Source organism: Austrofundulus limnaeus, unplaced genomic scaffold, assembly GCF_001266775.1.
Source record: "Austrofundulus limnaeus strain Quisiro unplaced genomic scaffold, Austrofundulus_limnaeus-1.0 Scaffold473, whole genome shotgun sequence".
NCBI lineage: Eukaryota > Metazoa > Chordata > Actinopteri > Cyprinodontiformes > Rivulidae > Austrofundulus > Austrofundulus limnaeus.
Genome location: NW_013952875.1, coordinates 213,094 through 239,445, shown reverse-complemented (window position 1 = coordinate 239,445; position 26,352 = coordinate 213,094). Strand labels below are relative to the sequence as shown.

Sequence of the window (26,352 nt, the reverse complement as noted above, 5' to 3'; positions counted from 1 at the left end):
AACGGGTCGATTTGACCCTGAACAGAAGAGGTGTCTCAAGTACAACTGTAAACATCCCTTCTAGAAAAAATGATCGTTGTTTTTTAATGTACGGTAATTTTTTTTCAGTGGCCATAAAAAATGTAACGTGTTTTTTTAAGGACAAACAAGTGAACTCTCATTGATTCTTTATCTGTGAGAAATAAAAAAAACATCAATGCACAAATATTGACTGAAATGGTCATGGAGTTAATAATCAGATATAAAAATGTTTTTTTTTTGTTTGTTTCTGACACTACAGCATGTTTAATATTCCCCGAGTCAAATTAACCCAAGAACATTATTGCTGTTCCTTAGAAGCTAACATAACAGGAGGGATAACTGCATTGATTGATTTTGTAAGAAGACGGTAGTTTGAACCTAATCTGTAAATTAGAGTTTATTTTTTTATTTTATTTTATTTTATTTTATTTATTTGCTGTAACCTGGGTTTGAAGTTTGAGTCCCTTCACCCCTGCAGTTCATCTGACAGTTTGCTGTTGATTTTCTCGATTGTTTAATCATTTGATTTGACTCCCAGACCAGAAGGGAACATATGGTTCTCCTCTTCCCAATTATCCAAGATTACAGTTCCTGTGTTCTTTGGCGGACTAGTTGTTTGTTTGAAATGTGTCTTCCAGATGTTTCTTTTTGTTGTGAGCTCGGGACAATTGTTGATGCTGTGATTTGTTCACTTTTAGTCAAGGATAACTTGATAATTAAGCTCGGTAAACCTTTGATTAGGCTTTGTTGCCTCCTGCTAATGGCCCAGAATGTAGGCACTGCCTACAAATAAACACAACACCAGTATTTATCAGGGTAACCAAACAATGCTTCATTATCTAAGACATCAGAAACCTTTTCCAGCTACTGTAGAAAAGTTGTTTTCATTGTGAGTGTTCACACTTTACCCCCTGGTTCGGTCGCAGCAGCGTTTATCCTCATTAGGAGATTTTGTCAACTTTATAGCTGCAAAAAACGAGGCAATTACCCTGTTTCTTCATGCACTGAGAAACCCACATAACAACACGCCCACGTGAAATTCATCAGCACATTCACTGACAGTCATATTGCGTATGCGAGCATACACTCCACCCACGCAGAGGTCACAAGATGAGAAAGTACGGCTGTACGATTCAGAATCCAGAGACATGCTTGTATACAAAAAAATGAGGAGATAAGAGGAAAAGACAGCAGCCAGGATTTATCTGAGGAACAGAAAAAAGACAAAGAGAAGGAGGAGAATGCATGAGTCAGCTGTCTGCCTGGAGGAGGAAGTTGAGAGACACAAGATGGGCTCACAGGATTCACTTATCTCTTCTGCTCTGACTGAAGATTTCTGGTTTTTCTCAACCCTGTGAATTTACTTGCCTGTGTGCATGGTTGTGTTACCCGTTTAACTGAAAATTGCTCAGATCATGCAAACTTGTCAAAAAAACAATTTCACCTTACTTAAATCATTCAAATCAAAACTTGAGGAGGGTCAAAGGTTAGAGTAAAGTTAGGCAATGAGGCAGTTTTAGTTTGGTTTCAGGTCTCCAAGAAAATAATATAAATAAACTCATTTTTAAACAGTTTTTATATGTTTCTCTTCTCAGTATGGAAATAAAACCCTGCTGATCTGAGTGATTTCTATAAAATCCCAATAAAGTTTTTATATGTTTTTACTCTGCTGTTTTATTGAGAGCATGACTGGAGTACTTTATCATCAAAGGATTAGTTGCACATTTTGCCAAAATATCTTGCGTTGAATCACAGTAGATGGGGAGAATGGTTCCATATTTGCTCCATGGTGATGAAAAATAAGGTGTTCTTTACTTTGGTGTGAACGAGACCCAGGAAACAAATACAGTATTAGAATTGAATGTTAAATGAGAGTATTAAAGCCAAACAATACCACAGCAGCTGGACCTAAATGCAGATTGTTTATTCAGTCTTAACTTTTGGCCCCGAGTTCAGAGAGCCAGCACATTATAAACACACTCAACCGGATCTGACCACTCCCCTAAGGGCAATCTGTCACATTGATTGGGTGGTCTCCCTGTCACATGACCAGATCCTCAAACAACAGACTGCATTCTTATAAGAAAATAGTTTAAGTGTTGTGAGTGATTAAGGTGTGTATTAACTGATCATATCAAGTCAAGTCACTCAAACCAGACTGCAAATCACAGATTAATCATAAAAATAGATAATTACACAAAATCTATCTATAGACATGCATCTTCATACTAGGCTACATGTGTCTGCTATGACCTGTGTGACATGATTTTTTTGTGTAAAAACTAATACGGTATCAGAGTTTTATATATTTATACTTCCCTTTCAACCACAATCAAATTCACTCTATGTAGGAGGCACATTTTATATGGATAGTTTTAATTTTTTTTACAATAACAAGCTGGAATGAATGACTTTCTACTTCTTGCTTTTTGTTAAAAATGTAAGGAGTAGAAACAAACAACTGTGTGAAAATGTAAGAAGTAGAAGTAAAAAGTAGGCTGAAAAATAATTACTCAAGTAAAGTACAAGTACCCAAAAATTCTACTTAAGTACGGTAAAGAAGTATTTGTACTTAGTTACTTTACAATGTTATGATTGTTGTGTGTGTTAATGTTTTATTTTAGTTTCTGTCTTGTCATCTGTTTTGTTCCTCCTGTCTGCCTTTGCTCCAGCCCCGCCCCCTCTCACCTGCTCCTCATGTTTCTCTCCCAGGTGTTTCCTGTTTGTGCTCGTTAGTCTCACCTTTATATTCTGTGTCTTGTCTTCACTTCCCTGTCTGATCATTGTGCTGTTCACAGCCTGTATGTTTGTTGCTTTGCTACAAATGAGTTTTTGAGCAGCCTGGTTGGCAAATTTTTGTTTAATAAATCTTTATTGTTTCCTTTTGGGAGCTGCCTGCACCCTGGGTTCATTCTTGCCAATTCATTACATACAACTCTGCTTTTTTTCTTCTTTCTTTTTCTTCTTCTCCTTAAAGTCACTGATGATGAAGAAACTAATATTCAGTTCTGTTTTCTACTGAAGTGGCTTAAAAAAGGTGTCTCCTCCAAAATAAAATGAAAAGCAAAAAAAATAAAAATAAATCACCACTAAATCAAGTAGATTCATCAGGCAGAACCTCAAGTCTCCACTGAAACCCTCAACTGCAGTTTTTTTTTACTCTGAAGGAGATTGAGGTGGAAAAAACTACCAAATCAAGTAAAATCAAGTAAATATCCCATTCAAAGTGAAAAGTCAGAGTTTGAGTTTCAAATAAAAAATGAACTGAAACACCATGAACATACCTGAACCAGAACACGTTGCAGAAGTATTTAGTACTTTCTTAAAATACCTGCATTTCTTCCCCTCTCACCTGATTATGTTTTCAACCAGCTCAGTCCCCTCTGACAGTGTTTTTCCTGCCCACCTCTCCTTCAGTTATTTAACAGAACAGATTTTAGAAAACAGATCATGTAGATTTAGACACAAAGTATGAGTCTGGAATGAATAAACAATCATCTTTTGGCTCACATAAAACTGACGGTACAAGGAGCTGGGGTTGCTTCATATCACAGTTTGTTTTTTCAAAGAAGGATTGCGTAACATTCTGGAAAATAAACCAGGTCCACGTTCCCAAGATGAGGTTTTTTCTCTTTAAATTTGCTAAAACTCTCATAAAAGGGTCAGTAAAAACAACTTGATTATAAACTGGGATTAATAGGAAACAGATGCTGTTTTAGTTTTGGCATCTAATAAGTGTTAGCTCAGCAATAAACTTTGACAATTGTTCATTCACCAAATCCTGACAGAAATGCTGCTTTGTATGATTTTTGCCAGCAGTGGAAAAAAAAGACGTCACTCTTCAGTGTTGACAGACATTTCCAGTTAAGATAGCCAATCACAGTGTTTAAATCCTGCAATATGAAATACGTTGAAATCTATTATGCAGAAAAAAGTTACCTGCTACTGAAATAACAGACAGCTGTCAGCCAATACAGACTGCAGTACTGATCACTGAGCTGCAATGAATTAATCTGACAGTAAAACTACTTTTACTGTTAGCATTTTATTTGATTTCTTCATCGTTTATATAACCTTTCCTCCTATCTGTAAAAGACGATGGTAAAAAAAAATAAAACAGGCAGAGTGGAGCCAAACACTCTTATTCACTTTTTCATACACTCTTGGTATTTCCAGAGAAAAAAAGAGTAAAAATATATCAGGCTTTGAGAGGAATTCCAGACCTCCTTGAATCTTCTGAAACTATGTAGCCTCCAGAAAATATTCAGAGACGTCTTTAAGTAGCTGTCAGAAGAGCGTACACATGCTTTTTCCTGCATGTCCAGCTTTGCCCTGAAAGCAAATAGAAACTGAGTGATCACATTCACAGCAGTGAGGTAGGAAGGGAAAATTCATAAAACAACCTGACATGGATACTTTTTAAGCTGCTGCTCAGTTGTGGGTTTAACCAAAATAATGTGAATGTTTCACAATCATTCACACTATTGACCATTTTCTTCAGCGTGTTTTTTGGCACGTACCTCATTCCACAGTTTTTGTTCTATTTTAACAATTCATATATCGGAACATTCATCTCTTTAAAGCCATTGTGACTACGACTTTTGTTATTTTAGCTATTTATTTTTTATTTTTTAGCTTTTTCACTTTTTCAACCACATTTTTCCCGTTTAAAATAAATGGAGCTGTTTTCAACATCCTTAAAATTCTTCAAAATGTTTCTAAATCTTTACAGCACCTTTCACGTTGATCTGGTTCTGCTCTTTTTAACTTTTTTGTGCTAATTTTTAGCTTCTTTTTTTGCTATTTTTCTGCTATTTCAGCTATATTTCTGCTTCGTTCTGCTATTCTCCTGTTATTTTCTACTTTTTTCTTCTTTCAGCTAATTTGACCTATTTATGTTGCTTTATTCAGCTATTTTCTGATTTGCTAGTTTTAGCTTTTTTCTGTTATTTCAGCTATAATTTTGCTTCTTTCTGCCATTTTTCTGTTATTCTCTACTTTCTGTGTTTCTTTCAGCTAATTTGAGCTAGTTCTGCTTCTTACAGTGGCTTTCTGCTATATTCAGCTATTTGCTGCAATTTTAGCTAATGTTCAGCTATTAATTAAGCCAAATTTACATTTTGGTGGCTATTTCAGCTATGTTTTACTTAGTTTAGCCAACAAATGTTCTTTTCTTTTTATTTTGCTAATTTAAAAAAAATTCAGCTACATATATTAGCTGGATGACTGCACATTTTGGCTGTTTAAGCTATTTTACAATTTGTCACTTTGTTGTACTTTTACACTTTTTTCTGCTATTTTGACTTTATTAACACCCCTTTTACAACCTGGGTGCTAATTTCAACTTGTGTCTGCTACCTTTAGCTTGTTTTATGCTAATTTTAGCTTTTATTCTGCTTTTACTGTTTTCTGCTAAGTTAATCTTTCCGCTTTGCAAAAAGATCTTGCATTAACTCCTTTTCTATTAAAAAAATTCAGCTCAGTTTCAGCAGCTTTTTAAAAAGGCTTTCACATTAGCATTTTTGCAGGAAATGCAATTTCTCTAGTTCACTTTAGGCCGAGGTTGTTTGTGTAAAAAGTTAATAAAAAGTCCTGATTGTTAAAAAGTCTCCTGCAGGTCTGTGCTCCTTTTTTTTCTTCCTACAGTAAGTTAGCCACAGCTGTGATCGGCACAGCATTGAGTCATTCAGTGGAGTAAAATTACAAACAGATGGAAGAAGTTATGACCTTTGCTTCTGTTTCTCCGCCATTCAACACTTTTTCAAGTTTTAACATACTGTATGTTTCAGGGCAAACACTCTGCTTTTAGATTATTTTTTCCTGTCACTTATTGAGTGTTCATTATATAGTTCAGTATTTGTGTTTTTAAAAGAGAGTGTCCTGATGACAGGTTAGTCTGAGTCATGTGAGCTGATTGTTTGTTTTTAAAGCATCAGAAAGATGATGCTGGTTCACATTCATTAACTGAAGACACTCAAAATGTCATCAGGTTGGAAGGTCACAGTGACTCACAGTTTGACTTTATATCAGGCATTATGATTGCTGCTGTCTATAAATACCTAATCTTTTACTCACAAGCATCATGAATGTCATCTGCAGCCTTCTGAGAAACCCACGAGTCCTGGCTTCACTCTTCTCCACGGCTGCCTCTCCTGCAGGTGGACGGCTTGAGGACCTGAAACCTGAGCTCAAACAGAGATAACAGGTGGGGAACAAAGTGATGCTGAGGCTGAATGAAGTGTGGAATTCATCAACAAACAGAGGGAAAAAAACAGAGATACAAATATGGAAAACAGGAAGGGATGAAAACCAGATGAGAAATAATTCCTGAACACATCTGTCAACATGTTATCCTAAAGCTCCTGGTATCTGAAACATTTATCTTTAATAATAACAGGATGTTTGACTTCGTAAATAAAAACAAATCAATTATTTTCACTCCCTAACTATTAAATACTGAATTTTTGACCAAAATCATCCTATCAGAAATGAGAAAACTGTTTTTGAAACTAAACTGTTTAAGTTGAGTAAAATGTCAGCAGCTAAAGAGTTGCCACGTCAAGAACAAATTTGATGTTCCTAAAGCGCCACCTAGTGGCTGATTTATGAATCATCAGTTGTGTTGCACTGAGCCTTTTCTACTTATTCTTCCTCAGAGCAGGACCTGGAGTCTCCCAGTATACATTGAGGACATACCTATAATTTAAAGAAGAGTGGTTTTCTTTTTGTAGGTTGTTTATGATTTAAACTCACTGACAGGTTTAAAGCTGGAGTTTTGCCTTTAAAAGCATAAAAAGCTGTTTTCACTCCCTGCCTCAGAGATGTCATGTAGGAGGGATTTTCTTTGCAATCTAAAGGAAAACCGAGTTAAATAACTAAGTCAGCAACAAACAAATTTACTTCTGCTTAGAGGATGCCAAATAAAGACCTCTGAGTAATTTACCCACAGCAGATTTTATCTTATTTCCTTCTCTTCTGATAAACTACAGAGAGTTTGCTCAAGTTATTTAGTGTTGCTTTGAAGCAGATGTGACAAAGATAAACGTAGTCCCCGAGTTTTTTAAGTTTCTATAACACACAGGAACATTATCACCAAAAAAGCAAACTAGCTTCATGATCCATAACTTCAAGACTCAAATTTTCAAAGTGTTTGTCACTAAAACAGGAGAGAGAGGTGACTCCTGCAGCACCAGAACTGTCCTCTTTGTTTGTCTTCAGCCATTATTTGTTGGCTTTGGTTTGTTTAAATTACAAGAACATTTTTTTCCAAGCCAGAGAGGAAAAAGGAGGGAGAAGAAGACATAAACAGAAGAGATGAACTCACAGCTCACATCCCTGCAAACCAGACAGATAAACAAACACAGCAGTGCAGATGTTTCTTTAAAAACTTTTTTTGAAGCACCTTTAGTGTTAACTACAGCAGATTCCACTCAGAAGCATTCTGCATTTGTCAAAGCACAAATGAAAGAATTCATCACCTTTGCAAATAAAAAGTAACTAATTACACATTATTGCATGAGCAGAGTTTGACACAAACTGTTCTGATTAGTGAAATTCTCCACGAGTTTGTTTTTCAACAACTCCTTACAGTAAACTTCTCACACCAGGAAAAAAAAGTCCTGTTTTTAATGCAGCAGCTGCTGAGGGTGGATGTTAAACAGTAAGTCGTCATTTCCTCTGCGGATCTCAAGTAGAAGTGAACGTTGGCTCTGCAGCACGTTGTAGATGTCTGAGATATTGTGGACGGGCAGTCCGTTCAGCTTCAGTATAACATCTCCGGCCATGATGCCCCCTCTGATGTACAAGAGAGGAGAACACACGTTACACATGTTAACCACACGCTGAAATAACAACAACTCTATCAAAGTTTTTCATTTCATTCTTCTGTGAGTGCTGAGTCAGCATCAGCATCTTGTTGGGACGTTCTCCTAAATTTCTCACTTTCAGAGGCTGATGTTTTAAGAGATAAAGGGACTAAATTATCAGATAGGTTACATGAACACAAACTGTTCCACTGTAAACGATCTAAATTTGATTCATAGTTGTTAAATACTTCAAATGTAGAAGCTGTATTTACAAGAGAAGCTTAATGTCGTTGACAAAATCACTTTGTGACTAGTAGTGCATAGTTTCTTTTGTGTACTTGTTACTGTTTTAGAACCATTTCTGGTATACACACCTATACCTTGTTAAGACTAATGGTCCTTTTGGGGACCAAAGACTGGTTCTAATATGGTGGAAGTAAGGAAGAAGGGGAGGACGGAAGGAAGGCAGGAAACAAGGAAGGAAGAGAGAGAGAGAGATAGAGAGATATAATATAGATAGATAGATAGATACCTGTCTGCTGGAGTGTTAGGTAGGACGTGTTGCACAAAGACTCCACTGCTGACATCAGGAAAGTCTGGGTTCTGATGTCTCAGCTCAGCTATCAGACTGAAACACACAAACATGGTTTAACACGTTCAGCCTGCCTAAAACATTGCATTTGTGTGCAGATGTTTCAACTCACGCTGCAGTGACTGTGATCATCCTGATGCCGATAAAATATTTCTTCCCTTGTGATAACTCTGAAAGAACCACAAAGGTAGAAGGTTTGTCTCAAACGAGGCTTTAGGTAAAAAAACACTTCCATCAGCAGCTCTCACCTGCATCCGACTGTGGATCTTCCACACGCCTCCTCTGCAGCCTAAGCTTTTCTGTCTCAGCAGCAGTCAGGATGAAAATCAGTGAGAAACAAAAGGTGAATGATTATATGATCATTCAAAAATGTTTCAAAGGAATACCCCCCGCTCTCAGTCTGAGACCCCCCACCTTCGCTGTGTTTGGCCTGCGACTCAGTGAGGAAGCGGCTGATCCTGTCTGAGGGGATGGCGAAAGAAATTCCTGCGGTCACTTTCAGAGTGTTGATGCCGATCACCTCCCCATCCTGACAGAAAACAAACACATCCGTTCTGTGGTCAGGTGATTCAAAACATGAAAATCTTTTTGGAAACCATAAACACCTCTCTGATTTCTGCATCATTTGACCAAAAACCTTTTTTTAAATAAAACATAAGGACAAAACTTACCAAATTAACAAGAGGTCCTCCAGAATTACCATACTTGATGAGAATGAAAGACACACACAAGGATAACCTTAACAACAAATACTATATGATCTAATTAAAAAAAAACATGCAAGTATTGATCACATTCATGCTTTTTGTGTTTGTGTTCACATTGATGATGGCATCGGTCTGGATGTAGTCCATGTCGGAGTCCCTGATGCCCAGCTCTTTGCCGTCTCTCTGTGCCGTGCTGACGATGCCAGTGGTCACGGTGTTCTGCAGGGCGAAAGGGCTGCCGATGGCGACGACGAACTCTCCGGGTCTGAGATCGGCCGAGGGGCCCAAAGAAAGCACGTGAAGCTTTTTCTGCTCCCACGAGGACACACAAGATTCCAAACACAGACAGAAACATGTCAGACAAGTTGTGCTGAAAATAAAACAAATGCAAAGACTGCATATAGAATAGAGGAGGAAGAGAAGGAGGAAGAGTTCAAAGCTTACAGAACAGTCCAGATATTTGAGATGTGGGTGTGAGAAGACACACATCAGTGCTGTGGCTGTGACTCACTGAGTCCGTGTTTATACAAGTATTTCCGCAAGACTTCTGAACGTCTAGCAAGAAGCTGCTAAATCTTGGCACAAAAAAAGCATGCTGGGAAGCTTTTCATTTACTGTTTTAAGAAGCAGAGGAGGGGAAAACAAAGAATTTCATGAATTTTATTTTTTACTTGAGGATTGATCTTAATGGTGGCGATGTCTGCCTTCCTGTCGATGTCTCTGACCACAGCCTCGTAGGCGTCGCCATCGTGGAGCTGAACGCGCAGCTGAGGCCTCCCGCTCACCGAGGCAGCCGTGGTCACCACGTGAGCGTTGGTCACAATCACGCCTGAGTGGGTCACGATGAAACCAGAGCCGCTGGACAGGCGCATGTGGCGACCAAACAGAGGATGCCTGGGAAGAAAAAAAACAAACAATTGTGACAGTTTGAAGAAAAATAAATGATACTAAACGAGGACCTCAGACAGTCCTGACAGATAAAACAGCAGCAGGCTGGTGAAGTCAGATTTCTTCTTTTATACATCAAACTCACACCTGATGTCCCACTCAGTGCACACTCTCACATCCCACACCTCAAAAACAGCTCGATGTGGACGACAGCAGGCACGATTTTCTCCACTACATCAGCGATGAAGTTGAACCTGTAGCGAGGGCTGCTGGGATGGAGCAGGGACTGATCTGCACTGACAGGAACAACACAACGAGCTCAATGATCCAGTCATGGCCGGAAAGATAAATCACAGTTTAAGACCTGCGGGAATCTTTTAAATATATTTATTTCCAATGTTTTCCCAGATAATTTACATTAACAGAATTTAGTTAAATACAATATTTTACACTTTTAAAACAGAGAAATCCTCAAAATGTTTGAACTATTTGCTTATTTTGAAGTGCACCTCAAATTTAATTAATTAAAGCATGAGGTTAAGTCTACAGCCCATCATCACCAGTTTCTATTTTTCTGAGAAAAAAAAGTAACTAATTTAGAAACTTAAAAGTTAAAACGAATTTTATCGAGCACTTGATTTAATTACATAATTAATTAACTTACAGCCTTTTTTTATTATTTTTTTCTTCAGGACTTTTCTGGTTTCCATCTTATCCAGAGTCTGGATCTGTGAAAAGTCTGGATTTCTGAATCTGGATCTGTGATGAATCTGGATCTTTGAGTCTGGATCTGTGATGAATCTGGATCTTTGAGTCTGGATCTGTGATGAATCTGGATCTTTGAGTCTGGATCTGTGATGAATCTGGATCTTTGAGTCTGGATCTGTGATGAATCTGGATCTTTGAGTCTGGATCTGTGATGAATCCTACCTGTGGCTGGAGGTGAACACGCTCCTTTGTGCGCTTGGATCACAGCAGTTCTCCCCTTGTTCGCGGCTTTCCGGCTCGCTGCTTTCATCTTACACACATTCCCGTACGTTTTCCCGTCGCTCCCGCACACCTCGTGCTCCAGCATGCACCGGCAGACCCCCTTGGTGCCTCGCCGCCTCCCCGCAGGGAGCAGCTTGCACTCCAGGCCGTCCCCGCACGGCAGGTCGTTCCTGCGGCCGCAGGGGTCCCCCTCGCGCGGCGCGCACACCAGGCAGCAGTTACATCTGTCCGGGACGTACCCGCTGCCGGGACAGCTGGGGCTCGGACACGAGCTCACGTCACACCGGGAGGCGCATTTGTCCGAGCGCGCGGCTCCAGCGAGGCCGTGCGTAAAAAGGAGAACAGCAGCTGCGCGCAGGAATAAGTGCATTTTTATAACAGTGGAGTCCAGAATAATGAGCAACCTCTGCTCTCATAAATACATGCCGGMTAAATCAGTTCAACCCAGGAGGTGTCTGGTCTGAAGAGATGCAGCTTCAGCTGAGTGAGTCCACAGGAAGAGTCAAGTCTGTTTGGATTTTACGCATGAAGGTCAGTCTGGAGCAACTGACTGATCTGATATCTGACGCCATCTAGTGGAACCAGAAGCACAACAGTCCAAGAGTCAGCCGATTTTAAGCGGCTCGACTTGTTCAAAGAACTCAGATTTTTATTTACTTAAGAACAAATTATTCAGATCTTTAGTCAATGCTACTATTAAAGTTGATTTTGCACTAAAATTGTCACATTACAGTTATGGCCAATTACCTAAAGAATTTACAATAAACAGTTGTTTTATTGTTTTTTTAATTACAAAAGGTATAAAGCTTTGCTTTTAAACAAAAATGCTTGTTTTCAATAGAAATATCAGATCTGTAAACAAACCCCGTTGCCCTAAATATGTATTTTTTCAGTCTTGTCATTTTGATGCCAACACACAGCTGTGCATTTAAAAGCATGCACAAGACGTTGCTCTAAATTTAAATGAAAAAGCAGAATTTACAGTTAAACTTGCTGTTTACTCAGGTCCACAAAGACAGAAACAAAGTTACTAAATGAAAAGAATAATTAAATTTTATTATTTGTAATCAGTTAAATATACAACTTCTATTATACAATCACTGAGTTGGAACAAAAATGTCAAAAGTCATTCATAAGAAAACAACGGCATCGAGCAAAGAGTGAAAATTCAATTGTTTTTCCCTCATAAAATTGTTTCGAGGGGCGGGGGGTAAGAGAAAGCTGCCCACAGTTAAATACGTTTCAAACAACAAATACATTCAATGTTATAAGAAGTCCATTTCTGCAGCATTCTCTTCTARTGAAATGTTTGGAGCAAGAGTTTGTGTAAAAAACCGTAAACAGATTACATTCAAGCAACATGCCTCCACCCCCGCTCCCAGTCCTCTTCCTCCAAACTCAAGTTTCAGCAATACTCATCGCTTGAGCTTTTTCATTATTCCTTCAATAAGTCCATTTGGCAGTACAGACATCTGAAGACACTGTTAATGTGTGAGGGAACTAAAAACGGGTGAGAGGTGGTTTGAACCATTCCTGGGAAACTAGATAAACACTTTCAGCTGTACAAACGTGCACTTAGGTCAAAAGGTCTTCCTACAAGGCAAAGCCAGTATTTTGAGCGCTTTAACCCAGATGAGGTCCAGTTACAAACTGCAGAATGTTTCCCTTTCTGAAGAGATCTGTGAAAAGAAGTCAGCACTGCAGGGCTGCATATCTGGAGTAAGGAAGTGTTGTTTCTTTGGCAATTAAGCCTCTGAAAGTCCATGCAAGAAACTGCAAATGATATTTTGAGTGAATTAAAAAAATCTAAAATTGAACCTGTTTAAAAAAAGCTTATTATTCAACGAGTCAMCAGCGTAAACAACCAGCCCTAGGGTCTTCCTCAGATAAAGACAGTGTGTGCTAATACTGTTAGCTTCCACTTTTCTTACAAAAGACRSCCCCTTTGACTAAAATGCCCTTAAACATTTTTCCATCCTGCTTTCTGCTGATTGCATCTTTCCTTCCTCATAAAAGCACATCCGCACCGTCTTCAGTGAGATTTTACCCTCATTTATTTTCCCCTTGCATGCTATAGGACTGCCTTTAAAACAAAACCAAGCACTTCCAGAATGTTGTCCTTAGCTTCCCTCCTCGGGCTTCTCACACTACCAGGATGTGAAAAAGGGCCTCTTGCAGTGGAAGGTTTGTGTGAACGCGTTGCCCAGTGTGACCACTCGTCCTTGGCCGCCCGACCGGCTGCGCTCCACCACCACCCGGGGCATCTGCACCAACTGGATGGGGCTCTTCCCGTCCTTCAGAGCCTGAGTCAGGTTCAACACCTGGGGAAAAAATGGATTCAAGAGTAAAATGGATTTGTTTAGGGCTTAAAAACACACACAAAGAGTAAGAAAGGAAACAAAACAGAAATACAAAGTGAAGCAGGAAACAGCAGGAACACGTGGTAATAACAGAGTACAGCCAAAGAAAGATGATCAGAAAGAAAAAAAAAATCAACATAAACAGATAAAAGGGTAAAAAAATGATGGTAATTTTTAAAAATGTGTTGGTCAAGAGTTAAACTCACCTGGCCTCTCATAACAGACATCTGTCTCTCAAACATAGTTTTGTCGAAACCTTTATCTGTCTAAAGACAAAAAACAACAACATACTGATGTTAGCCAGTATTCTATGCAAGAAAACACTAAATAAATCAGCTGCTCTGTGCTAAAGTGATTAATTGTACCTTGAACATCTCATAGAGGTCCTCACAGAGGTCCTGGACGAAGTTCATATCAGAGAGGCGGGACAGGACCAGGTCTCTGGTCTCCTGAGAGAAGGGGACTTTGGCCTGAGGGAGCCACGCCCAGTGGAAGGGGTCTAATGAATAAAACCACAAGAAGGTATTTTTTTTATATGTAATTATTACAACAATAAGATTTATTATTCCAAGTTAAACAATAATTATTGTTTTTAAACAGCAGCAATGACAGGGTTAGTGACTAATAAAGTAAATAAAAAACCTACATGCTCTCCATTCATCAGGATGTTTAAAAGGGAAGGCCAAGCCGTTGTCGATCGCTGCGATCTTGATGCAGGAGTCCGTACTGTTGTCTGTCCACCCTGCTTCCTACAGCGAGTATCAGAAAACAACACGTTAAGCTAATTATTTTTGACTAAAATGCCTAAGCTCATTATTTGGAATATATGGAAAATATTGTTTGGACAAATAAAAACTARAATAATTTCATAACACACAGCAGCTGAAGTATATTTAGGTATTTAATAGACCTGAAGCGGGTTGAAGGGTTTTTTCATCTCAGTCATATTTTTAGCTCACCTCCTGCCTTTCATCTCCTTCTCCTGGCTTCTCATACTTGATCAACCAGTTGTCATTTCCTCGATCTGAAAAGAAGAGAAAGACACAGAAAAAAAACAGAATTCAGCAAAGTGAAGGGAAATTTCAATAAGCTGAAATGTGAGAGAAGGACTCAAATGTTTGAACACTTGTGATGATAACAGCAAGTTTATTTGTATATTTACTAAAACATTTAGACAACTTTGTTTCCTGTTAATGATCAACGGAAAGTTGTGGGCAGACCACAGAACTATCAGCGGTGTAAATACCTCCGTGCTCACCTGTGTTTCTGATGACGTAATCCAACACAACCAGTCGCTCAAACTGGGACTGCAGCTGCTTCCTGATGTTCTCTGGGAGAGGTTCAGCCTCAAAGCGCCGCAGCCAGTAGTCAGCTTCACGATAACCCTCCACAAACAGCTGAAATGAGCCCACCTGGAAACAAACATGTCACATTTATACAGAACATCCAAAAAAAATATAATTAAAAAACAAAAAGCCACGCTTTACTGAAACATCAAGTTTTTGGAAAGTACTTGAACGAGGCAAGCTTCTTGCATTATTTTAAACAAGCTTTGTTTTTAAGTCTAAAAGAAGTGACGGGAATGGAGATGTGAGTCAGTCAGCTGCAAAATGATGTTGAACATGTTTCTTATAAAAAAAAGCTACACTTGATCAAAGTAAGAGGTAGAGTCAGTGTTTAAAAAAACTCCTGCAAAGCAATGCATTCAAGCAGAGCTGACATTTCTGCTTCATCTGACCTTTTTGTTTGAATAAACTCATTTATTCCACAAACACAAATAGAGCACGTTCAAATATTTATTTTATAGTCCTCTGCAGGCTGCACCCGAGGCTATTCTTCGCCCTCAGCTCACAGAGTCGACTCTTTTAGAGCAGTGTGGCAACGCAGCAGCCAGTGTGTGTGGAAAAAATCTATTTTGATATTTAAACTGTTTGTGTAGGTTGACTAAAAAGAGTTTTTGTTCTGTATTCTTATGGGCCTTATAGAAACATAGATCCTSAGTATATTACACACAGAGAGACAGGAAAAATATATATTCAAGGAAATACAACCCTAATAGTTGAACTTTCTCTTGAAAAAGTAAAAAGGAAAAGCTTGTGACATCAGATAAAGTATAACAGTGTTACCTTTGGAGGGAGGCCCACTCTGTGGAAGCGTCGCCCCACCTTTGGGACTTTCTCTAAGGCGTACTTCTTTCCTCGGGACTTTGCTCTGTCAATAGCATTATAATGGAATGTCTCACTTGCCAAATACACCACCTGATAAAAACACAAAAGAAAAATAACCCACKTTTAGCTGTGACCACTACAGAAGGGTTTTCCATGTTAGATATTCATAGAGAGGACCATGTACAACAACATAAAGGCACAGCTGTACCTTGGTTTTTGGGACGACTCCAAGACCTAGTTTAGTGTCGACCAGCGAGGCTGCAGCCTCTGAGAGGTAACCCTGGTTGGGCAACAAGCAGCCGCGGCCAAAACAGCACGGACAGCAGAGCTAATGAGAGAAACAGAATGTGCAAAGAGTTTGTTTGTTAACATTCCCTCATACTTCACAGCAGAGGTGTGTTCTAACAAGAAAGTGAAAGACAACCTGAAATACGTTTAAAAGTTCCACTGATAACTTCTGTGTTGACCGTTTTAATGAGATTTGTTTTGCACTTGTGTTGCTTAAACATGATATGATGATGTAGGTGTTTAGTTAATTGCGTTTTTAAGGTTTGTCATGTTTTCGAAGTCCAAACCTTATGCAGATAAAAGTCATGTCAGAGCATCTTAAAACATGTCTAGCAAATTAAAAACAGAAATAAAGTGAAGCGAACCTCTAAACAGCTCATTATAAAAATGTGTGATTTTATCTGCTTGCTTAAAAAAATAAAATGACAAATGTACTTCAGCAAACCTTGTGAAAATATTTGGTCCATTTTGGGTTCAGGTGACCATAAGGTTCCTCTGACTTTGGTTTAAAAACACCAATTACTTTCTGCAAAGAAAAATCAGGACAAAAAAAGTAAAAAAAAAAACATTAACTAAATACTTGAGCAGAAAGATAAACTTTTAAAAATAAAAGGAAACAGATGCTGCTGGCATATCGTCAGCTTGTCAATATTGAACATTAGCACAAACATCTCTCTACAGTATACAGTATATATTTTTTTTCTTTTGATCCTGTGTTGTCAGTTAGGAAATACTAGTTTTCTTGTATGACTTGCATTTTGAGAAAAGTGTATTTGAACTAACCCCTTTTTGGTCTTTGACAAAGTAGCTCCCACTGGATCCCTGGGAAATCCTTTCCGGAAAGACGCCACACTCAATAGCTTGTTCAGCCCTTTGGATAATTTCTGCAAACTCTAGATCATCGGGGAAATGGTTCAAATCCCCGCTGTTTGTACCTGGCAGAAACACAAAGTTAGATTATATTTTGTTCTCTTGATTTGAAAAAAAAAAATTCTCCAGAAAGAAAAAAAACAAATGAAAAGATCCATTATTGAAGCTTTTAACATTAGGCATTTAATGCCAAGCACTTAGATTCAGGTGTATCACATTTCAATGAACCAGAAAGCTGCCTCTGAAAGACTACAGTATGAATTAAGTGCATTTACAAAATGTATTTTTAAACTGCAGATTTAATATTAAAAGTGGTTATTTTCAGTATGTAGGACCATCAGTTACTCCTTCAGGATACCAGGTAAACAGTCCTGTTTAACACATGTTTGGAGTTATACACTATTCATTTTTCTTTTTCTTTGCCCGAGTTACAAAGAACCTTTTACTGTACAGCAAAATAAGACACACAAACTAATAATTATTCATCAGATAAAAACCCGCTCAYGTGGCATGACACATTGAATCTTCTCCACCTTTCAAGGGGCAGAAGAGTCTGCTGACAGAGAGCCTCCATATGCTCTGTGACAGTCAGCCGAAGCATGAAGCAAATTAAAGAGGTGATAGCAGATATACTTTTTTTATGTTTTTAGTTCATTTGATGTGTCGTGTCCTATCTAGTCCCTATCCCTAATAAGCATTTTTTTAAATTATTAACAAAGTCCTCTAATCGCTGTAGTTATGCCAAACTAACTAACCAAATCAATGTAGTGTTATAAAAGTATTTGAACCACACAGTGAGGAAAAAAAATCTATTCAAGTCTCAACCAAAGGTCACATCATGTTCTTACACAACCCTGTAAGACGTGGCCATCAGTCAYCCATGTCCACAAAGTCCACGATTAGCTTCACTGTCATACGTGGTTTACAATATTTTTCCTAAAGCGAGCCAGAATTTGGAAAAGCTACGAGATCCCTTCTTCCACACTCGGTTGGATTATTAAGCTTGGTTTGCTCAGACTAATGCCTCCAGAATAATAATCCTCTCGTGTCAATTTTTGCAAGTGAGCCAACCAAAGCAGCTAGTTATTACACAGAATACATCACACAGACCACAAATAAATGCCTCTCCAAGCTTTCAAGACATTTTTACAGTCAAGAGAATGAACRAAAAATAAGTGATTTGTGAAAATGGTTAAGCATTTAAACAAACAGATTCACAAATAAAGTATTTTTAATTAGGTTTTTTAAACAGTGTTAGTTTCCTGATCGAGACTTCCTGGACTTTTTGCATACCCCCCTCACCCTGAAAAATGGTTATCTAAACCAGCAATAAATCAACTTTACTCATAAACACGGAATCTATTAAAATATTCATCAATGGATGAGACCATGAGTGATTTATGATGGCAAAAAGGCATACAATGGGGTAAATACTTTCCAGGCACTGTAGATTTGGTTTAGTTTCATGTTTGCAAAAGACATCCTGCCACAAGACAGAAAGCCATTTGTGCTCTGAACTCCAGTTATGTTTTAAGATTTTTAACTTGAGACAATAAAAGAAAGGCCACGGGCAGTTTCTGATTTAAGCTGCAAGATTTTTGGTGTACAGCAGAGGTACATGTTACCATTTTTATTGAATTTCCAGTGACAGAATCTGCTTAAACATCTTGTTTGATGAAGAATACCTCTACAAAACTATACTGATGATGATGGTTTGGATCATAATGTACATCATTGTGAAGTGTGACTGCAGGAAGCAGCTATGTTTCTCTTCTGGCTCCTTCTTTCCATTTGATTCAATCCACAGGAAGTCAGAGTGAAAGTAAATATGTTTAAAGAACTACTTTGCCATCATCAGCATAGATAGAAAAACTGCAAACTTCTGGAGCAATTTAGTCATTTGTGTTATTTGTCCTAAAAGGCCACAGGGTCTGGGACACAAATAGCCATCATTCCAGGCTTTTTTGTGTCTACGTGTAGCCTAGATCTCTACCCTGATTAAAAATGGTTCAGCAGCAACATTTCACTGAGCACAGTGTAAAAACACAGGCAATCGTGTTTCATTATGCAAAGGAAAGAGGTGGGCAGCATTAAAGACATGGTTGTTAAATCCAAATCACACTTAAATCTGAATGTGCTGCTCCCATGGTGACTGGATCACCTGGTTTTGTTTCTCCATCAATCTTTTGCTCGTAATCCTCTCAAACAAGCCCTGTGCTTTGAATACACAAAGTAAAACCTTATGTGGTTTCAGCTGCATGCAGGAAGACATCTGCATGATCAATGTGTTTTGGCACAACATACAGGAAGCTGTGAAATACATGTCTATGTGTGAGCTATGGGACTTCACAGTGACGGCATTCACAGATTAATGCAGTTTGGATTAGGCCACAAATTCAAGAGACAGTTCAATATATAAAAGTTGTTAAGATGTAACTTTGGTCTTTTCTATATAACCTACACACCCATAAAAATATGGGGGTCAAAGCGAAAAATATAACAAAAATGAGGCTTCAAGAACCCAAAGTTTTCTTTCTTCCACTAACAGGAAGTCAAGTGAAGAGACCCAATGTTTGATTAATAAGGATTACATAATACATTGATTTGACCACGTTGCAGTCACTGTTATCTCTACTAAAAATGGCCATATGTCACACAGTGAAAAGTACTGTTATGACCTGGTATTACTGCCTATTCTTCTAAAAACTTTACCTGGGGAGGCCAGAGTGTCTTTATCCGAAGAGGAGCTGTGTCTGTTCCGCCTGCTCCACTTGTCTCGGACGCCTCTCGGAGACGCCGAGCTTCCTGTCAGGCACGGTAACAGCAGCGCCTCTTCGCCCGAGCCGTCGGTCTCCAGCTCGGTCAAAACGCTTTCACAAGAGCCCGAAATACGAACGGCAACTCCCGGGTTGGCCCCAAGCCCAAGTCCTATTCGGTTATCATCGAATGATACCTTCGAGGGGCCCGTAGACGAGTGAAAATTACTCTCCGAGTCAGGCAACCCCATCGCCCCGGTGTCCAGCAGTGCGGGCAAGCCGCTTTCAGTCTCTGTCGGATCGCACTCTGACATCATATTGTCGCTCCTTAAATATTTGTTCACTTCTCGAAATTTCCGTCCACGTTGTTAATCGTTCATTTTACATAAATGTCCATGTTTACAGGCTGACAAACCCGAATTAAAATGTTCGAAAGCAGCTGGTCCACAAAACGCCTCTATCCTGCTTCCTATTAACTCTGTGCGCATGCGCAACAGCTGAGCGCAGGGTTCGGTGTTGCGCACACCGAACCCTGCGCTCAGCTGTGTTCAGGTACTACTCGGAAATCCTGCTACAGGTATTTAAACACGTAAGCACTCTTTTAGTCGCAGGTACAGCTTGCAAAAATAGATATTTTACACATTTCTTGATCTGGGTTTTTGTGCTACCTGTCGTTCCAATAATAACATTTAAAACATAAGATATGTATACAAATAAATTTTTAAATAAATAAGCTGCTTCTTTGTGCACCGTCAGTTTCTTTCTAGGTAGGCTAATAAACATTTATTCAAATTCAACTAAAATCTTAAAAGTGACAAATGCGTTACATAAACTAGCTATTAAACAGACAAACGTGTTGGTGCGTTTAATGTCCATCCACTCAAACGATTAAAAAAGGTTGTAATTAACATTTGTTGCCAACAGATGGCGACAGTGATACACTAATGAACTCAAGTGCGAAGCTACACACATTCACAAAGCGTTGTGTGCTTTTAACATTTGAAGTAAATTCACCTTTGATTTTTTTTTTTTTTTTTTTGGGGGGGGGGGGTGTTTATAAAAAATCAATTTTTTTTTGTTTGTTTCATGTAATTTCATGATGGCATTGGCCAGCAGCTCCCCAGGCTTTTTGTTCATGTTTTAAAAAATAGACAATGACTGTCCTTTCCCTTTTTAAAGTCTGGTCCTTTTACCTAACAGTAGGTCTATTTCACAGCAAAAATTATAAATAGGGTAAAACGTGTGTATTAACAAAGCTTTCATCCTGGAGATTGTTTTGTTCTTCTGCGTGTTTTGCAGAACAATCAGTGCACGCAGAAATGGAAACTCATTCTTGTTCATTGATCTGTGCTTTAACTGCTCCTTCAAGTCAAACTGTTTACAGGTGAATAGGCCTGGTAATAGAAAAACTGGTTTTCTTTTTGTTAAGCTACTTAACACTGAACTATGAATCATTCAAACAAAAACAGAACATAAGCTCATAGGATGAGTCTATAAAAACACACAGCTTAGCATATGTGCAGTTACATTATATTTTTAGGCCCTTGGCACCAAAACCTAATTATTTTTTGTTGTGTGTTATGTTTCTGTGAAACATTTAAAGATGCAAAACTCTAAATTTTGCAACCAAGATTCAAAGTTACTATCCACTGACAAAAAAACAAAAAAGAAGAAAACAAAAGATATTTTGCAACAGGTAAAGTGCCTAAAGTTAGAGTTTCAAACTGGGCTTTTGCTAAGTTTCCTCTCTGAGCTTAAGGGCCTGTTTTACCTGAATGAGTTACATAGGTCAGAGAGAAGTGGTTTCAAATGGTCACATAGAAAAACTACCTGGAAATAAGTAAAAATGCAGCTAACATTCAAGAAAAAACTTTATAAAAACATTGTAAAAGTCTAAGGAACTATTGCACAGAAGCGCTTGATAAAGCTACAAACAAAGCTGCTCATTGAAAGCAAAGGTATGTGGGGTTGGCTCAAGACTTTTGCTCAGTCCTTCCACAACCACTAGTCTCTTTAATAAGACAGGTTAGAAACTCATGCAAATGAGCAGTCAGCCAGCTGATATCCCAGAAGTCATGTGATCAACGCAGAGGGACAGGAGGTGAAGGAGACATGGGGAGAGAGGAGGAAGGAGGGAAACGATCAAGGAGATGAGACTAAAATGGACAGGAGAGAAACATGGAAGCTTTTTTTTTAGACTAATCCCATTACCTCATTTCCTTTGGCTGTCTCCTCTCTGCACAATTTCATTCTCGACCTTCTTCATTTCTCATTTCAATACCCAATTCTCCTTCAAGGATGAAAAGCAGAGATGTGACTGTTGTGATGCATGACGTTTGACAGGAGAGGACATCAAATATCTATTGCTCTGCACCTTAGCCACCACTGGGTGACAAGCCCCTGCAGCAGTCAAAGCATGCTACATGAATGCACGTGTGCGTGAGAGATGTGTCTTCTCTCACTGCAGCATCCATTCCAGCAGAATCTGCTGGCAGAAGATGTGGTTTACTCTGCCAGCAGCAACCACCCGTATCCATCCCTGCTTCTTTCCTCCTCCTCTCCTCTTGGCTGCCTGATGAGGGAGAGCCCTGCAGCTCAACTCATTCCTCATCTGCATGTGTGATATCTGTGATTAGAGTATTTGTTGGCGTTTGAGTGAATGCTACCACCCCATGTGTCCAAAAATGCCAGCGTGCAGGATAATGATTGTGAAGCCAAAAATTCCACCACAKATGTGTCAGAGCTTTTTCTACAAGACGGTTTAACCGTCTCTGTTGTTTTCATTCCTTGTTCACTTTTATGTTCTCGGCCTAATTTTTTTTGCTTATGATAATATTAATATAAATTAAAACTGATGTTTTTATTTACTTTTTTTCATGAACACAACAAATTTACATATTTTGCTGAAAAGTGTGGAGGAACAACACTGACATAGTYAGAAATAAAAGCATAAATCTATAAATGGATCAATAAATAAATATAATTCACTGAAATTGCACCAAAGGGGAAATTTAACACGTTTTCTAATTTAATTGACCTTCTTATTTTTTTCCAGCTTAGTTGTAATAAATTACATATTAGAACACAATTTACATTTTATTTTTAAAATATATATTTCTTTTTCCTTTTACCTGCATTTGTGTCTCTTAAATGATCATATTTAATCATTTTTATATAATTTTTCCCACAAGTCTTTATTTCCATGTGTTGCCTTTACATTTCTCTGTCTCCTTTTTTTACTTTACCCTACTTATACAAATAAGGTGGGCGGTCCTTCTTGGGTCAGCTTCTCTTCTATTGGTCAACGTACAGGAAGGAGCAGGATTGATTGTGCAGAACTGCATTTCCTCAGTTTAGCCTAAAGTTTAAAGTTTAGTTCAAAACAAAGGCACAAATTTATGTTTTTCGTGTCGCCTTTGTTTTGAAGTAAACTTTAAACTTTAAGCTAAACTGAGGCAGSACAAGTAGATCTGCACATGGATCCTGCTCCTTCCTGTCTCTTGACTTGGAGAGGAGCTGACCCAAGAAGAACCGCCCACCTTATTAGCATAACGAGGCAGAAATTTATAAGGGAATGTAAATACAGGAGAACGAGAAATTTAAAAGTAACACATGGAAATAAAAAGACTTGTGGAGAAAAAAAGTACAACAATATTTAAATGTAATTATTTAAAAGACACAAATGCACAAAAAACACAAATATATATTTTAAAATCAGTTTAATGTAAATTATGAAATTTATTGGAAGCTTGAAAAAAATAAATATGATGGTCAATTAAATAAAACATGTGGTAAAGTTCTTTTTTAAAAACTTGGTGCATTTTAAGTGTATTTATTTGTTTTGTTTGCTCCTTTTATGTATTTCTGCTTTCATTTCAGATTCTSTCCTTCATGTTCTCATACAACTTGTTTTTAAATTCACACGTTTACGTAAAACTTATGCTTATCACAGATTACTGTCAAGGACTTTTTTTTTACTCAATCCTGAAATGCAGATATTTACTTGGCTGACTTCACAGAAAATCACTTGGAAACTTGAGTCCTGTAGACTGGACCCCTTCTGCAGTTTGTGTGAGTAAAAGGTAGAACTGGACAAATATTGAATCTTAAATTAAATTGAAATGTAAAGTCGATCAGCTGCTAAAGACAAAAGATGCATTTACTGAAGATTATTTATATGCCTAATGCTTCACAGTCCTTTTTAATCATGTTTTTTTGACAGGAAAAACCAAGAGTGTGACCACGCAGAATAAAATCCCCAAATGTTAATAAAACTCATCTAGATTTATTTATCCATGCAGATGAGTTGTGCAAACAAAGTTATAAAATCTAAAGTAAAATAAACCAGCACTCATTAAACAGGTAGTGGATTTACTTAGAGAAATTACACAAAAATAAATTAAATAAATGTAAAGTAAATGTGTTCCTTTTACTCAGTTCAGTTGAGTGGAACCAGTTGACATCATTTTTAAGTAAATTCCTAAATCTGTTTTTTGAGTGAAACAAAAATCTCTTTTTAATGGATAAAAACAGGCGATTTACAAAACCTATAACTTTACAACTGTTTACCAGAGAAACAAAAGAATAAACACACAGTGCATCAGGTAGCCATGGGACATTTATAAATATTTAATTTTGTCTATATAAAATGATTTAAATGAAGCTAAAGTTTTCTCRAAATCAGATTTCAGTCCATTTTCATTAATTAATATAATTGACTTTGAAATTGCTTCTTCTTTTTCCATTCCTGCTGCGTCAGGTTTCTGTGGTGAGGATGATGATGCTGCACCATGGCGACATGTCACCTGTTACCTGTCAAGAATGAGTCATATCAGAAACTGCATGTGTGTAATATGTCATTATACTGTATGTGTGCATGTTTCCAAAGTGAGTTGGCTGCATACCTCTCGGCCCAAACATCTTTATATAGCAGTGTGAACAATATGGCTTCTCATCATACTGAAACACAATCACCAGCATACTGCATTATTCTACTGATTCAACAATTAGTAYTTCGCTAATGTGTAAATTACATATTTTTTTAACATTTATTTTGCATACACCTCAGCATGTTGTCCAGCCGTGAGCTGTCTGTTGCACTTCTGACACTTCAGACAGAGAGGATGGTAGTCCCTGCCTAAGGACCTCTTCTTCTCACCTGCAGCAAAGACAAATAAGAAACAATTTTCAATGCTCAGCTGGAGAATCAAAGGAGGGTTTTTGCACCTGAACATTAAAGCAACTTCAAGTCCATTTCTTTTTTTTGTCGTTACAAAAGCTAGAGTAAGTCAAAAATACATTCAATTTGGAGAAAATTCAAGTGTGAGGCTCAGACTGTGCAGACTGTTACCCTCATCGGCACAAATAGGCCAGACACTGTGATGGTGGCAAAAAAAGAGGTAAGTAGGCCAGGTCACATCGGACATTTTGAACCTTTTCTGGGCACGCGGAACAGCGAGTCCAACTTGCAGCAAAAGAACAAAGCAGGCGTGTATCCTGCAGTGTGGAAGGGCGGTGCAGTGGTTAGGTTGCAGGTTCTCCTCCCGTCTTGGGTGGAGTTTACATGTGTCTTCCCCCCCCGCGTGGGTTTTCTTCAGGTACTTTGGTTTCCTCCCAAAGACCAAATATGTACTTGTTAGGTCCATTGGTAACTGTAAATCATCTCTTGGTGCGAGTGAGAAGATTATTATTTTTTTATGTGTTCCTGTGGTCTTTTTGACCTATCCAGGGTGTAACCCCACCTGACACAACAATCCGCTCCTCACGACCCAGAATGTTTGGATGCTGTGCAGCTTATTGAGGTTTACATAAAAAACTCTGAGCAGCAAGAAGACGTGTCTCGTTTTAACCCACATCCTGTTGTCATTAAGAATATGTGTGAGCAAGTGATTCAAAGACATGTAGGAGGTGACAAAAAGGATGAAAAGTCCTTTTTAATGTAAAACCAACAAGCAATAATTCTAACTAATAATTTTCTTAAAGAAAAAGCACAGTTTAGTTGTAACATTGATGATTGTGCTCTCATGTTTATAATCATGCTGGTATAATAAAATAGGTTGTAGTTAATAGAATTCATTTTAAACATTTATTGTTATAAAAGCATAATTTCAACCTTTTAGATACTCTGTTCCTTATATTCATTATGAAATAACTTACTGCTTGTTTTCAGTTATATAGACAAAACATATTTCTAACCATAAAAATTGAAAGAAATAGAGAACTAAAAGAATGACAAGCAAGGCAGAGAAAGACAGGCGTGTAAAATTTTAAATAGGTCAGACTCACCAAAGTAGACAGGCTTTCCACAGATTGGACAGTAGCCTACCATGGCATGCAATTATTTATCACACAGACTGTGTGTGTGTGTGTGTGTGTGTTTGTATGAACAGGTTGTGATCAATTTTATCCCACGAGTGCATGTGTTTGCATGTGAGAGCAGGCTGAAAATTGACAGGAAAACCGTTAAATTGTAAGTATGTCAGCATCTTGTGAAGTCAAACCCGGATGTGGTGAGAGAGAGACGTCACAGGAAGAGAGTCAAAATTGAGATTTTCAGATGTGAATACAGTCAAAGGTGGAAAAGCAGAGTTGAATAGCCACTTTGTTTTYCTACTTATTAAAAAAATGTTAGATCTGTTTGTAAATGATGTTGTAGCTAACAATAAAAAAGAGGGGTGAGAAGAGAAGGAACAAAAGAAAAAAAAAACAGCTGTCAGCAGCTCAAATTCCCAGCTATCTTCTCCGCTTTCCAGCTCCTTTCACCCACTTTTCTAGATTAAAGAGCAGGAGTTGAGCCTCTGAATTGAAAAAAGGAAACCCAACACTTGTGTCTTTCTTTTCCTCTGTCTGTTCCCCCTTTTCTCTCCTTCTCTCCATCTCTCTCACACACACACACACACACACACAC

General features: G+C 38.2%; 3 protein-coding genes across 4 annotated transcripts; all 3 read right to left on the bottom strand.

Annotated features, from left to right (window-relative positions):
* Positions 1 to 7,384: 7,384 nt before the first annotated feature.
* On the bottom strand, positions 7,385 to 11,603 carry htra3a (HtrA serine peptidase 3a). 2 transcript variants are annotated; one of them, XM_014025415.1, is made up of 10 exons: positions 10,944 to 11,603; positions 10,199 to 10,304; positions 9,797 to 10,019; positions 9,240 to 9,434; positions 9,090 to 9,122; positions 8,833 to 8,947; positions 8,667 to 8,717; positions 8,531 to 8,588; positions 8,359 to 8,454; positions 7,385 to 7,815 (listed from the first exon to the last, which is right to left on the bottom strand). In XM_014025415.1, exons 1-10 carry the CDS (start codon positions 11,371 to 11,373, stop codon positions 7,647 to 7,649), a joined length of 1,476 nt encoding a protein of 491 aa, XP_013880869.1. In that variant the 5' UTR covers positions 11,374 to 11,603; the 3' UTR covers positions 7,385 to 7,646. The 2 variants fall into 2 exon arrangements, with proteins under 2 accessions (XP_013880869.1, XP_013880870.1); XM_014025416.1 differs by lacking the exon at positions 10,944 to 11,603 and adding an exon at positions 10,678 to 10,778.
* Positions 11,604 to 12,030: 427 nt separating this feature from the next.
* On the bottom strand, positions 12,031 to 19,939 carry pi4k2b (phosphatidylinositol 4-kinase type 2 beta). The gene is made up of 11 exons (XM_014025408.1): positions 19,402 to 19,939; positions 16,603 to 16,754; positions 16,265 to 16,345; positions 15,740 to 15,859; positions 15,490 to 15,621; positions 14,622 to 14,775; positions 14,323 to 14,387; positions 14,010 to 14,112; positions 13,729 to 13,862; positions 13,570 to 13,629; positions 12,031 to 13,324 (listed from the first exon to the last, which is right to left on the bottom strand). The coding sequence occupies exons 1-11, from the start codon at positions 19,760 to 19,762 to the stop codon at positions 13,151 to 13,153; spliced, it is 1,536 nt and encodes a 511-aa protein (XP_013880862.1). The 5' UTR covers positions 19,763 to 19,939; the 3' UTR covers positions 12,031 to 13,150.
* Positions 19,940 to 23,898: 3,959 nt separating this feature from the next.
* zgc:195282 (cysteine-rich protein 1) lies at positions 23,899 to 25,816 on the bottom strand. The gene is made up of 4 exons (XM_014025407.1): positions 25,731 to 25,816; positions 24,509 to 24,603; positions 24,350 to 24,404; positions 23,899 to 24,257 (listed from the first exon to the last, which is right to left on the bottom strand). Exons 1-4 carry the CDS (start codon positions 25,771 to 25,773, stop codon positions 24,247 to 24,249), a joined length of 204 nt encoding a protein of 67 aa, XP_013880861.1. The 5' UTR covers positions 25,774 to 25,816; the 3' UTR covers positions 23,899 to 24,246.
* Positions 25,817 to 26,352: the final 536 nt, after the last annotated feature.